Source organism: Pempheris klunzingeri, chromosome 6 (assembly GCF_042242105.1).
Source record: "Pempheris klunzingeri isolate RE-2024b chromosome 6, fPemKlu1.hap1, whole genome shotgun sequence".
In the NCBI taxonomy this organism is placed as follows: Eukaryota; Metazoa; Chordata; class Actinopteri; order Acropomatiformes; family Pempheridae; genus Pempheris; species Pempheris klunzingeri.
In genome coordinates, this window is record NC_092017.1 from 4,942,862 (window position 1) to 4,957,502 (window position 14,641).

The following is a 14,641-nucleotide window of genomic DNA, read 5'->3' on the forward strand; positions in this document are numbered from 1 at the left end:
GAATAATCTACTGGTGAGCTTTGGACTACACTGACATTACAACAGCATGTAGTGACAAAATAATAAAGATCCCTTAGTGAAAATAGCTTTATTATCTTGAGTAAGAAAAAAATATATACTTTAGCTTATACAATCTGTAACATACAGAATATGTTGATAATCTCCAAAAACAACTTTGGAACAGCCAGAACTGCATAAACAACAAAGTGCTATGTGTGTACAGTTAACACAATGTATGGCATTTTCAAGTAGTCAAGCAAATAAGGAACTGAAATTATTCATTTCCATGTTGGGAACGTCTTAAATTTCAATGTACTTCTGTGCAAGAATGTTAACTAAAGAAAAAAAAAAAAAAAAAAAAAAGTCATGCGTGCATGTAACATATGCATATAAACCAGTGTTTTGTCTACATTCTGTGTATTTTTGAATGAGGGTTAAACTGAAACATGGTGCTCAGGGTTCATCAATTGGGATAACCTAACAGAAGAACAAAACAACACCGCACATTTCAGCAAACAAGACAACAAGGTGGCATTTTAACAGCAGTGTATGGGTACTTTCATTAGCTTGTCATACACAACAGTGAGCTGTGGGAGAACAGAAAAACATGCACAAAAGACTCCGTTTTGACAGTGCTTCACCCCGATCATCTCACATTCAAGAGTGCATCAGTGCAGATATTACCAACCATTTCAACTACAAAATAAGGGCAAGAACCATTTACATTTTATACATATACATCTTTTTTTTCCCTACAATTACCAGTTTATTTTTTTGGGCTCAAGAACAAACTTCAGGTTGATGTGATGGTGGCTTTTGTGCCCAAGTAAGAACCAACAGCTCAGTTATTCTCTGAGACTAGACAAAGAACATCGTTGTCTCAAGTTGGTCTGAGTTGACTGTTAGTCCAGATTGAGCTCAAATGTAGTCATGATGTCCCGCTGCATAGTCATGTCAATGCCAGACATCTAGAAAGAGACAAACAAACCAGAGCAGCTGTTAGAACACCATTTGACCCATACCGAAACAACAGAACACTACATGGATGGCGGTACTCACAGCCTCTCTCCTGCGGCGCTCTTGCTCCTTTTTGCGGGCCATCTCCCTTTGCCTGTCCATGGGAGACTGTGCGACCAGAGGTTGCGTTTCTACTGGAGAGTTTGGCTTTTGCTGCTCAACGTCTTTAGGAGCATCTCCGGCAGCTTCTTTACAAGTGATTTCTGGTGAATCAGGATCCTCTTTAGCAGCTTGTGGATTTGTTTCTGCTTTACATGGGCCTGGTAAGCTACAAGGAGAACGTCCTTGTTAAGGGAAGCGATTTTAGCCTGGACATTTAAATAAAGAGATTCAAATTTGAAGCAAATACCCGTTCTTCTCTGGAGCCTCCTTCTCCTTGTTTCCTTCCACCCATTTCTTCTTCAGTGCCTTTTCGCGCTCTTCCTTTTCTATGGCAGCCTTACGGAACTGCTGGAAGCTCTCCTTTGAGGACTTGATTGCAGATGGAGTGACTGACTGCCTCACCAGTTTCGCCCAAGACTCTGCATTTTTCAGAACAATGTCCTAAACAAGACAGATTTCCATATTTAGCATCCATTTCAAACGTGGTGGGAGGAGGGGGCACCAACGGCGAGCAACTTTAAAGCTCCATTAATTGATTTTTGGCCTCTTAAAAAAAAAAAAAAACACCTAATAGAATTTCATTGTCATGGATAACGGCCTCTGGTGGTGAAGAGATAAAGTGCATGATACAAGTTTGAACTGATACAAAACATCATGCACTTAAATAACATCTGTACCAGGTAAGTTTGAATTGATACAGAGTATATACGCAATAAATCATGATGCAACTTTTAAAACTAAACAGTAAAACAATACAAATTTATACATTACTGTGGATCTTACCAGAGTTTAATATAAACATGCGTCATTTCGCCAAAAGTAACTTCACCTTGGTTCTTTAAAAGTAACTCTCATTGGTGCAACCCACCTGCCCTCATCTGCAGAATCAGTTTTCAACAATTCATGCCAACCTTTTTGGGAATGTGGGGTTTTTCCTCCTCAGTAGATTTACTGGCTGTGTTGGTGAAAGGCACATTAGTCACCGGACTGTCCAGAAAATCCTCAGCGTATCTGAAATCTGGCACAGTCACTTTAAAAATAAGTGTTCTGGCAAAGCACGGGTTACTTTTAAAAGTGTTAATGTGAGAGTAAGGGTCTTTTAGGGACTTACTGGACCTGGTCTCGTCTTTGGACTGCAGTGGGCTGTCTCTCAGAGGGGACAGCACCGGGCCCTGCTGAAAGGGGAGATTTAGCTTTGACATTTAAAATCTTTACGTACGTAATGCTCAACCAGCATTTCAGAATACTCCAAACAAATGGAAGCACTTTGATTATAAAACTCTACACAGAAAAACATTCTTGATATTTGTGGAATATTGTGGTTTCACCAGAAGCACCTCAAATCTGGAGGCAGCCCAGTCCAGCAAAACTCCTGGAGACGCCATGGGGGACAAAAGGGCGGACAAATCTGTCAAACAGTAAATGACAGATATTGATCCTCAACACATAACTACGTGAGAGGCGATGAGCTACTGTGCTTTTAGCTATACATTAAAACTGAAGGCAGGAAGAAGCATCATGAGATGGAGACTAATGGGGGGCGGGAGCCCAGAGGTGAACAGGCCGTGCTGGAGGAACATTTATTGGATGTTATACTAGTCATGATGTGGAGTCACAGGTAGCGAAGGAGGAATTAGGAATCTCAGTGAGAGATACTTTTTAGAAGAAGCTGATCTGTGAGCACAGGGTTTTGGGGAGGTACTGATGCTGATCTGGCACTAGGTCTCAGAGTTTGCTGGAAGGGACGGCTACAAAAGTCCAGGAAAGAATGAGAGGATAATTCAGGGGGGGGAAACAAATCTGAGTGTGAATGTCCAAAGACTTACTGACTCAATTTTTCTAAATTAAAATCACAATCTTAAAGAAAAAAATACTTTAATGTGCTGTGAATGAAATTAATGTGCTTTTTTTTTTTACAAATCTCAATCCCCTCTTAGTGAGTGGCACAAAGCACAAATGTAAGCAGTACCTGGTGGAGATAAAGTCAGCTCATCACAGGTCTGGTCTGCATTACGCAGCGTTGGGTGGCCTTTGCTTTCTGCTGCCGAGGGCTGCACAGGAAGAGGAGCCTCACAAGTCTTGACTGAGGCTTTTGTCAGATCTTTTGCCTCCAAGATCTGCTTACTGCAGGCAGCATGAGTCACCTTAAGAAGAAATCACATCCTTACTTTTCATTATTTCATTATCTAACCGTGAATCTCTTGACTGCAGTAAGAAAATACTGAACACTGAATTACCTTCCTCTTGACCTTTTTGCAAGAGTCTTTACTTTTCTGCTTCTTTATTTTTGGCACTGAAAGACATGAACATTAATAAGTTGTCTATATATCAAAAATAAAACAATGTTTTCCTTGAGTAATGTAGGAAAGGTGAATATGACAGCTAAGTCTAATACATTGCAACAGCTCTTGACCTCCATATAATTTGTAATGATTAGCTTTTCACATCAGTCTAAGATTTTACACCTTGACTTTTTTTTATTAAATATAAATTCCATGAACCTCTAGATCAGTTGGTATTCACCACTCGCCTGCTTCACTCACACACATGAAAATCATCTAATTTTTGTGCAATTATGTGAATCTAAACATTAAAAAGGCCTTAAATAAAATGTTTTAATGTTCAACTTTGTCGATGGGTCACAGTACAATAATAAAATGCTTTTTCCACTGTTGTACCCGATTTATGGCACTGCACAGAAAGTGGCTTAAAGTAACAAAGTAGTTGGAGAAAACATGACAAACCTCTGACCTGACAGGCCTCTGTTGAGGATAGAAGAGAGCAGTACAGCAAGAGTATGAGGTAGGGCGGTTACCCAAGAGGATCAAATAACAGAACGCTAAAATTTGCATTAATCCAACTCAAAGGGTAGGTTACGGTCTAAAAATAATATCCAAGTGCCTGTAAGTGCATTGAAACGATTGTAGTTAATTACAATCATCAGCATCCCATTCATACGGGCCCTTAAGTGATCCCTTATTTGTGTTTACGTAGGTTACTCATTGTTTACTTGATTAGCTGTGATGTTGTAATGGGATGCTGAAGCCTCATTTTAAAAGGATGACTGGTGTATTTTAAGATGGGCACTAATTCTTACAGAATTTGGGTTCCAGATGACAGGTAGGTTAAAAAAAAAAAAAAAAAGTTTGGGAATTAGTCTAGTAGGTTGCCTCAGCTCTGGTAGCTGAGAATGGCTGTAATGTAATCCTTCGGGACAAATGCATCAGATTAAAATCCAATATGTCCAATAAAAGTTGTTTTCGCCACCGACACTCACATTTGCGATGTACAAAAAGGTTTTTGTACCTCCCGGTTGTTTCAAACCCAAAATATGTAAATATGGGACCCTGGTTTAAAAATCCTGGACTGGGAAACTTTGGAAGGCACTACATTACTAAACTATAGAGACCAGTGACTGTGGATTTTAACCGTAAACACTGGAAACGGAGCGGGAACAGGAGTGGTTCTGTGCCACTGATGCAGAATATCAGGCAAAAATTAATGTCGGCTGCAATAAAACAACTGCTCTATCAAACACTTTACTACCATCGTCTCTGATGTCATTGTGGAAGGTAGGGGAGGGCAGAGCGCAAAGGGGAGGGCAGCTAACCTGATTCAGAGTCACTGCTATCAGAGGAGCTAGAATGGCTGCTGCTGCTGCTGCTGCAGTCAGAGCTGGACGACAAGCTGTTGCTGCTGCTGCTGCTGCTGCTTTCACTGAGGCGTAAAGTGTAGCTGAGGTCAGGAGATACCATAACTTTAGCTGTGGACAAAAAATGAAAAAGAAAAGGTGAAGTGCAATGTTTTATATTCAGTGGACGCCTAACAGTTGTGATTGCGTTGGTCATAAAAATCAGCTCTTACCTACTGGTTTTTTTTTCTGCTCTTTACTGACAACCTGTGATCTCCCAGCATTCTTTAGTTTTCCAGGCTGGACTCCTGTGGGCTTCGCTAGCTTCTTCTCTGCATGACGGAAGAGATAAAAACGCTCCGTTCTCATCACAAAGAGATGTTACAACATTTTATAGAATCAAACTAATGAAGCAAAGCTGCATTTGCCGACGAGCTATACTTACTGCTACCGTTCTTGTTGCATTTCCTCAGACACGCTGCAACAAATCTCTGCAGAGCCCTCAGTGTGGACGGCTTGAGCACTTCAAAGTCTACCTCAATCTCCTCTAGGGTGGAATCTCGCAGACACGACTCCCTGGCATGAATGATGTTCACCAACTTGCCCAGTTTGTCACCAGGCAGCTTGTCGATGTCCATTTTCAGCTGCTTCTTCTCCTGGTAACTCACTGGTATTGATGGGACCTCATCCTCACATTTTATAGGTACTCCATGCATACTGTGTCTGTTGCCGTGCCTACACATACACACACAGCATATGTTGTGGAATACAGGTCACCATTACTTGTCCTAAGTGTAAAATGTGAACCATACCAAAAAGTCAAATGGGGCTCACTTACAAAGCCAAGCTCTTGTTGTTGGCCATTTTCTCTACAATAGATTTGTATTTTGAGGATTTGTGCTTTAGCCGAGCGATATCCCTTTCTTTGGATCTTTTTTCCTTTTTCAACTTGTCTCTCTTCTTTGATTTCAGGGGCTCTTGGGTTAGTCTCTTCAGCTGATCACTGACAGCTTTCAACTGAGAAGCCAGCCATTAATGAAAGAATTAGGTAATGTGCACTGAAGTGAATAACTTCTGAAAAGCCACTTGCACGGTTACTGGCATGTATATACCGACCCGCTCCTTTAGATTTGCCAGCTGCGTGGCCACTTCTTCTGACGAGCTCTCTGCCTCTGAGGAGCTTTCACTTTCAGAACTCTCGGAGGTCGGCAGACTTCCAACTCCGTCTCCTTTTCCCTTATCATCTCGCTGATGAGGTACGAAACAACCCTCTGCTTCTTGGGGAACCTTCAGATATCGGGCCTCAAATATTTCCTGTTGATGATACGGACACAAATGTTTTGCCACGAAATGCAGGAGGAGCCTGCTAGCAAGCACGCATTGATGTTTGTTTCAAATTCCGTGTCTCCAAATGTTTTATGAGGAAAAAAATACATCACACAAGCACATTTATTTTTCCTTAAGGATTGGCACAGTGCATTTTGGTGTGAGAGTCAATAAAAACATAACTTGGTTTACAAAAATACTCCACATGGTACCAATTAGCATCGTCATACTGATTTGGTAGAACAAAGAAACATAATAAATACAAATTAAAAGAATGAAATACAAATTAATACCTGCAGTTTTCTTGCCATGTAGACCACCTCATGTGAAGGTGGATTATATTTGTAACAGTTGGAGAACATCAGGCGGAAGTCAGCAGCAAATTCTTTTGCATTTGCATACTCTCGTTGATCCATTTTTTTCTGAGGACAGAAGACTTTGTCAGGAAAACCTGGCTCATAGTGAAAATAATGCTCTATACTCTGATTAAAGTAGCATCATCATAATCGTCTTACCCTGATGGTGCTCAGGTCCATCGGCTGCTTGATGATGTCATGGTAGTCGTGCAAGCCCAAAGCAACCGCATCAACAGGGCTATAAAAAGGCCATGCGTACGCATAGTGTCTCTTTGAGAGCATCTCCTTCAGGATATCATTGCAGTACCTGAGCGGCTCAGGCAACCTGACCTTCTTGCCCTCAAAGGCAGGCAAGTCTTTCTTAGGAGGTTTGATGGGCCTTCCGCTGCCTCTCCTGGAGAATAATGTACAAGGTGCCGACTGGTCCTCAGACAGGGAAACCTCACTGCTGGTGATCACTGCCGTGGTGGACACTGGGGGGTCTGCTTTCCTCTTAAAACCCTTTTTAACCTGAATATTTAGAAAGAGGTCGCACATAAGCAGGAAGTCACGACATAACCTGAAGTTAAACAAAGCAGTACTTACAATTTATTTTGCATTGTTTTGATTCAAGTTTGTGAACCACTACCACTTTCACTAATGTGATGCAATGGAGAAAGTGGGTCCAACATGAGAAAGGTTATGCTGCAGTGTGGTATGAATACATGTTTGATGTCCTTGGCCATACCACCACAGAATGACCCACTGCTAGTGCAGCCAGTGCAAACATTTATTTTATCTCTGGGAGAAAAAGTACACTAACAAAACTAGTAAAGAGTCAGAACCAAGTCGTAAACTCTATGATACCTAGTTATAGTGTGAAAACATGCAAAAAAGAGGCTCAGCTAGATTGTTACTATTAGACAGTTGAGTTCATACTTTAAAGTCAGCATGTACACTGTGCAAGTTACTTACAAAACCAATAAAATACTTACTGTTGCATCAATGTCTGCAGAGAGCTGGATGGGTGGGATGAGTTGAGGCACATCAGGAGGAATGACTGTCACCGTCTGCTGGAGAACAACCTCTGAAACAAGGGGTCTCTGCTTTATTGCACCTGCATGACAGGAGGGAAAGAAGAATATATGCACAAGACTTTAAAATGGTAAAATTAGCACATCGACTGTCCAGAGGACGTTTGTGCAAAATTCTAACATGCTTATATCTGAGGGTGTTTGGGGCCGTTCAACTTATTTACATCTGAAACAATCAAACCAGGTCAAAGTCCAGTGAAACAGAACAGACCAACCGTGTGGCATACTAAACATGCAATATTAGACATCTTAAGGGGCTGTTGTTGTGCAAGATACCTGTATTTGTCCTTCTCCCTTTCACTGGTTCCTTTGCGGTGATTGATGTGATGTCACACTCCTCCTTAGGCATTTGTGACACTTTCTGCAAAAAAAGCTTCTCCAGGGTCTGTGCCATAAAAACAATGTCATCTCCGGGCTGTGGAAAAAAAACGGTATGCATTATAATACAATAAAAGCACTCGGTGTAGCATGTATTCTTATGACAATCCCATTTTAAAAAGCATAAAAACTTTAAGAGAACACTCAACACTCTGATGGCCTCTAAAAAAAAGCCATTCTGAGTGGGTGAATCCGAACTGCCTCATTTGCATTCGTGTCATACAACAGCAATGTTATGTCGGTTCACAGCCCTACAAAACTTCACAGCTAATTTTTGATACAGTATGTGTATCATTTCTACGTGAGCAAATACATTTTGCAGCTGTACATACATGTTGGTGTGTTATAAAGCACCGAATGGTATTCTCTTACCCGATTGTACACATAGCAGTTGGTGAACATGGTGTTGAAGTCTTCTATACACTCAAGTGCTTGCCAATAATATTTGCTCTGAAGACGCTTCATAATAGTGCTCAGATCCATAGGATTTGTAATAATTGTATAATAATCCTGAAAGACGACAAAGGCAAGAAATGCTATGACAACATCTCAACACATCTTAAAGCTGGGCTGTGATGCTACAGTCACAGTTTTATTACTTACTGGAAGACGCAGTGCCACTGCATCAACCGGCTGGCGAAAAGGCCACGAAAACTGATGGCTCCATAAAGCTTTGATGACCACCTTCTTCAGATACTGCAGCTGATTGGTTACACGTCCAGGCCTCTTGGGATTTATGACCTCTGGTGGAGGGGGATTTCCACTCACAGTGGGACAGACTTGAATATCAGACATTGTATTGTCCAAAGGCCATGAAGGGGGGAAACTGTCTGTAGTACACTCTGCTGCGACTTAGTGCTCATCACACGTTTTCCTAAAAAAAGGAGTGAAGAGTAGTTTCCAGTGCTTTGGTCAAAATGTTAGTTAGGGATGGCAATTTAGTCTGTCTGTCTGTAATTCTACAGCAATGCTGAAACCTATACTACTTTTGTGCCTTACGTCTGACATCCTTAAACGTGCTGCCTTTTACTGGTTCCTTTGTAGTGACTGATCCATTACCAGACACAGACCAACATACCCCCCCCCACCCCAAAAAAAAAACAATTAAAAAATAAAACTATAAATTTATACTCCATTTATTTTACTGCTTTTCAGAGTTGGGCTGAGTACCACAGAAAGTAGTGAAGTTAGGTTTTGCTCCTGGTTAATATGAAGGCCTCAACAGTTAGAGATTTGTCAAAAGTAAAAAGGTACCAAATAGTCACAGTTTCATTAAATGGAAAACTAAGTCGTATGAATGGAACATTTAGCAGCTCAGGATATAAAGTAGGTACAACTTCAAGAGCCATCTCTCATTAGAAATAGTCTCATCATAATCCACTTAAATCAAGAAGCAAGACTTAAAGCAAGAAAACTGCCAAGAAGTTCAATGTCAGCACTCAATAGTTTGTGTTTTTAGTTTGATCAATATTTTGTTTGATCAATATTGCTGACTGGCTATGAAATTACAAAAAGTCACTGTATTAATTATTCACTCAAACTGATGTTTGATGCTATATAGGAAGGAAGGCAAATCACTGCTGGATGTAATGTAAAATAACCAACAGTGCCACTACTGTTCTCAACTGCTCTCCCATTCATTTAATATGAACAAATCATTTTGCTAACTTGATGTGAAATCATAGAGTGATATCCACTACACAACTGTTCTAGTTAAAAATGGATATCAACAGTCTTACAGTGGATGCTCTAGAGAGGCATCCTTCCTGCTAAACATGAGTAATACTGCCACCTACAGCAGCTCCCAGAAATAGTTCAATTCAGCATTTTAGCTCAGCAAAAAACAATGTTTATGATGAACACGTTCAGTATTTCAAGAAGCACAAACCATATGTCATGCTCTACTAACTACAATGTGTCCTATAAGCACTGTTTGCACTACATTATTTTGCGCAAACATTGTTTAATTGGCTGAGCCATAGCTTTATCTTGTGCATCTATCTAACTTGGGTAAACCTCTGAAGGATGCTTATGCTTATGCATAGTGCACTCCTGCCTTTCAGTAACTGAGCTTTGTTGTTCAACAGAGCTTTAAAACTGATGAAACAGCCTGATGGTCTGTATCGAACACTTAAGTGCCATTCTTGCCAATTTTTCAATTCTTTCTCAATCTGCAAGTCGAAACGATTTTCTTATCACACAGCAATTATTGTTATTTGAAACCCAACCCATTAAATTTACATTGCAAGGACTTGATCTTACTTGCATTTTATTTTATAAAAAACAAGAAAATACCTTCATATTTGAATAAATCCAGTGGAGTCCAGCGCATCATATTTCTGTTCTCTTGTTGGTGTAAAGTGAATTTCAACTAGTATACGAGCAGTACTTGAGGTCCTAAATGATGAGCTCCTAACAATCTCCCCAGTCTTGCTGTAACAGTGACCTGGTGGTGAGTTTGTCCTTCACTTGCAAGACTGTGGGTCATATGCTATTTGACATTCAGTTTCATTTATGGACATAATACACGTGAAAGAGTTTATCAAGTAATTAAGAGAAAGGTATTCGTTCTCAACAGTTAGCCTATTTCAAAAATCAGTTATTTAACAAAATCAGTTAGTTATCAAATAAAACTGCTTTCAGCTTCTTGCACGAAAACGTTTTCTCGTTTTATGCATTTCATATCACTGAAGGCAAACAATTTGCCATACTTTGGGGAGCTACCAACAACTGTGAGGGGAATAGACTAACTTCTAAAGCAATTCACTGAAAACATAATCAAAATATAATGTAATGGATAATGCAGTTGCACCGAAACAATGTAAAGATGTGACACTATCCTACTGTGAAAGGAAGGAACGCAAAAGGGGTGTCTGACCAATGCAGCTCCCCAGAGGTAGATCCAGATCAGACCAATTATCCTACGATCACCGTTAAACTCTTGGTGTCCAACATTCAGAAGTAACATAACGCAGAATAGTGAACATAAGCACGGCTCCACTTCGAGTTGAGGGATCAACATACAAACTCCTTCCAACCATACGGGGCTGCCAGAACTTTCACTGCCCGGCAGATCAAGGTCATCACTTTTAGTACACATCAAGATGGTCACCACAAAGTATTTGCCGTAGACATGAAGTGGGATAGTCACTTGTGAGTCACTTGATCACAAAGTGCTGACAAACCCTCTCCCTGTGTGACAACACAAGCCTAATAATCTGGAGTAACTTGGACATTTCAAGTGCTATGAGAAAACCGAGCACATGACGTATCCAGCTTTCATTAACTATTTAATCCCTAGCAGCCATTAAAGCCCACACAGTGTGACTACCTGTATTAGATCTGTCCTGAATACCTTTATGTCAGTATCGTGACGGGCCCAATGACAGTAAACATCACTTCCCCTGTCTGAGGTTCAATGCTGCACCGTTACTTTATTTAAAAACGTCCATGTGTGACACCAATATCTTATCTCACACGTTTGGTTAATGAGTAGCGACATTAAAACTGCACATTGCGTACTATTGTAAGGTTGGAACTCTCCAATCTGACACCCACTGCATGCTTTCTCCTTTCCGTAATGCCAGCCCCGTAGTGTGAGTGCTCAGGCAGCAGCACTGCTCTCTGCACTGTTGACAGTCCTCTGCCAACACGTGAAGCCGCCACCACGCCCACCGGTCAGTGTAGCAACTTACGCTAGCAATGCTAACATCCACCTCTCTGAGAGCACGCTAACATGGATTTGAGAGGGCTGAGAGGGAAGGTAATGCTAGTTGTCCGAGCTGCGTTTAAAAATGTCTGTAGCTTCAATATCGTCCGACAGATTATGTAGCCAAATGACGCAAGCAAGGCACGTTAGCAATTCCGTAAGATGCAGAAAACGTCTGAAAGATGCTAACGTTAGCTAACGTTGCCGGGCGACTTTAGCTATTTTAGCCCGCTTGGTAGCTAACTGGCAGTCGGCACTGCGTTAACGTTAACTACTCATTTACCCTTTATTCTTTTAGCTGCCGAAATAAGATTGGCACGGCTGACTGGGTGCGTTTTCTCTTGAATCCATTCACGCAAGCATCTCGGTTAGCACAGCTAACGTTGACGCGTTGAGGTTAGCTAGCGTTAGCTTCTAAGTGTGGCTGCGTTAGCGGCGTGGGCTCTTTGCCAACTTACGTCAAGTGTTTGACTGAATGGCACAATCCCACCGGCTACCTTACTAAAAGTTTACGCGTGGATATCATGCCATTTCACGCCAGTAAGCACGGTCGTGCTTGCATTACCTTACGAGCTATCGCGGGCTGTTGGGTTGAACTCTTCAGAGGCAGGCAGACGTCTCTACAGCAACCGCCTCAGATTTATAGCCCTGTGCTCGAGCCTCTAGAACTGATTGGTCCACACTCTCACTCTACCTGCACGTGTTGCACTTTGCTTCCCTGCACAGAAACACGCTTTTACGCAAAAACCCACTGTGTCCTGCATGTGTGGCTACCTGGGTTTTTACAGCATTAGGGAAAGGTTTTTGTTAAGTTGTTCGAAACAAAATGGCAACTCGATATCACTGAAGGATCCCGGATAATTATCAGTCGGTAGGAATACTGACGGATCAGTGCAAAGTCACCAAACCTCCTGTGTGTACTGTGGCTCGTTTGACTGACTGACTGTCTGTCTGTCTGTCTGTGAAGGCAGGCAGAGGCTCTCTGGCCGCCGCGGGGCTGGAGGGGTAACGTGTCTGTGGACCGACAGGAACACAAAAGTAGAATCTGGGCGGAGTGGTGATTTCACGTGCTGACCCAGAAGCGGAAACCTGAGATTCGTTGACTATATAAACGCTACCAACCCCTCCCTACCAGGACAAATAACTATAGTAGCTGTCTGATTTACCACCATTGTGTTTTCGTTGCTCAGACGATAGAAAGCTACACATTGTATGCAATAACACGACTTGTGTCACGAATGTGGGGGCTGATGTGGTGTTTACTGGGGCTACTTGAACTAGGCATCCCTTTACTTCCTGTGAAATGAAAATTCACTTCAGGAAATCCTGAACAACTTGGCCGAGGATTTGTGTTTGTTCTGTGCTCATGATTGAATGGAACTACAAGATTCAATAATGAAAAGAAAAAAAAAAAAAAAAAAAAATGGACATTAATAGCATGAAAATCAGACTGAAATCAGTTCAAGTGAATCTGTATTTCCCAATGTCTCAGTGGGCTTTACAGAATGGAATGAGAATAAGCTATTGATTCATTCTTGAATCAAGAAAAAACAAAGATAACTTAAATCAGTTTTAGTCACATTGCAAACATAAATATCAAAGATGGACTGAATGTACTAACTGATATACTTCTGTCTGGGCTATGTGCTGTATGTAAGGATTGGTAGATCAGCTATGAAGGAAAATACAGCTCTGGCATGTATAAATCCAAATCCACCATTAATGAGTTCTGCAAGAGAGTCATTTTACTCATAATTACATTGACCTTTTTCTTCAAATCACAGTGGCTCAAGATGGCCACTGTTTCAGCTCATAAATGACAGGATTTTAACTACCCTCTTCTTGATCATGTACACCATCTGTCCACAAGATGGAGCCATTAGCAAAAGGCTGGCCTTTAGACTATCCTCCAGAGGAGGGAGATGTGATGGCAGAGGCTCTTTCTACTTTTTATTCTTGACACCCAAAAGTGATTGAATGAAACCATTTGCAGTTTTGTATAGACAAGACAAATCTAATAGTAACATATTGTTATTTCACACCAGAAAGCAAACAGGACGTGTTTGTAGATCACTGTTATGAAGGATTTAGTCTGTTACACCCACTGAACCTCTTTGTTCAAGGGGGATAATGGAATTCATTTTACTGCAGCCTGAAGATTTATAAACGGTATATAGGTTCTTTCTATACAATGAAGCAGTGACAAACCCACATAACTGATGAGGTTTTCTGTCCTCCTCTCTGTTGTAAATAGTTGTACGCTGCATGCTGTAGGTTTACAGGTGCTACAGGTCATCTACAGTCTCTACAATAGCAGATGAAGCACATATGCAACATAGCAGTCTACAACCCTGGCACAGGAAATAAAAGGCAAAGAGCAGGGGAGACTGAGAAAGTGAGAGGAATGGGTGGCGAGTCAGACTGTCACATGTCCTGAATGAGTGTCAAATCTGAGCATAAATACTGACACAGTGTTTGTTCGCTTGACAATGACAGGAAGCTCGTTCAGAGGGGAGGAGGTCATATAGGAAAAGGATCTGCCCCCTGATGTTTCAAATGTGAGGAGTAACAACGGGTATTTGTTTTTGAATGAATAAATATAAACTCCTCAAACCAAGTGAGGGAACAAGCAAAGTTTACACACACGACTTCTACTGCTACTGCTACTCTGTGGTAGAATGTAACCCAGTACGATTACTATGTACAACAGGGCTTTTAAAATACTTTACTTGAGTATTTCAATTTTATATTATCTCACATTTCTATAACTACATCTCAGATGTATGTTTGTACATTTGACATCACAGTCATTTAACAGCTATATAGTTTTCCGGGTTAAAAAGCCTGCAGTGACCTCGTGAAGATGTCATTTTTGTTGATGAAACAACCTAAAAGTGAATAAAGTAGTTACATGTAGCTCCACCTTGAACAGCTACAACTTACAATGCTGCCTTCACAGTAACACAACACAACAGCACTTTTACTTTTGATGCTTGAAGTACATTTTCCTACCAATACTTGAAGACTTCTCTCTTTAAATGCAGGGCTT

The 14,641-nt window shown here is 41.1% G+C and overlaps 1 protein-coding gene across 1 annotated transcript; it reads right to left on the reverse strand.

Annotated features, from left to right (window-relative positions):
* Window positions 1–536: 536 nt before the first annotated feature.
* brdt (bromodomain, testis-specific) lies at window positions 537–8,678 on the reverse strand. Its single transcript, XM_070832056.1, has 19 exons — window positions 8,487–8,678; window positions 8,256–8,393; window positions 7,782–7,920; window positions 7,407–7,528; window positions 6,592–6,942; window positions 6,370–6,498; window positions 5,867–6,064; window positions 5,589–5,767; window positions 5,196–5,485; window positions 4,984–5,082; window positions 4,730–4,882; window positions 3,357–3,412; window positions 3,089–3,263; window positions 2,457–2,527; window positions 2,231–2,294; window positions 2,031–2,137; window positions 1,367–1,560; window positions 1,060–1,285; window positions 537–968 (listed from the first exon to the last, which is right to left on the reverse strand). Exons 1-19 carry the CDS (start codon window positions 8,676–8,678, stop codon window positions 903–905), a joined length of 2,949 nt encoding a protein of 982 aa, XP_070688157.1. The 3' UTR covers window positions 537–902.
* Between the last annotated feature and the right edge of the window lie 5,963 nt (window positions 8,679–14,641).

What these genes read in the sequence shown, in the direction of transcription:
- brdt (XM_070832056.1), bottom strand. Translation starts at nt 8,678, where the DNA reads ATGTCTGATATTCAAGTCTGTCCCACTGTGAGTGGAAATCCCCCTCCA. An exon ending in CAGTGGCACTGCGTCTTCCA is followed by an intron (nt 8,394 to 8,486) that starts GTAAGTAATAAA and finishes GTCGTCTTTCAG; the next exon opens with GATTATTATACAATTATTAC. An exon ending in AGCGCCGCAGGAGAGAGGCT is followed by an intron (nt 969 to 1,059) that starts GTGAGTACCGCC and finishes GTCTCTTTCTAG; the next exon opens with ATGTCTGGCATTGACATGAC.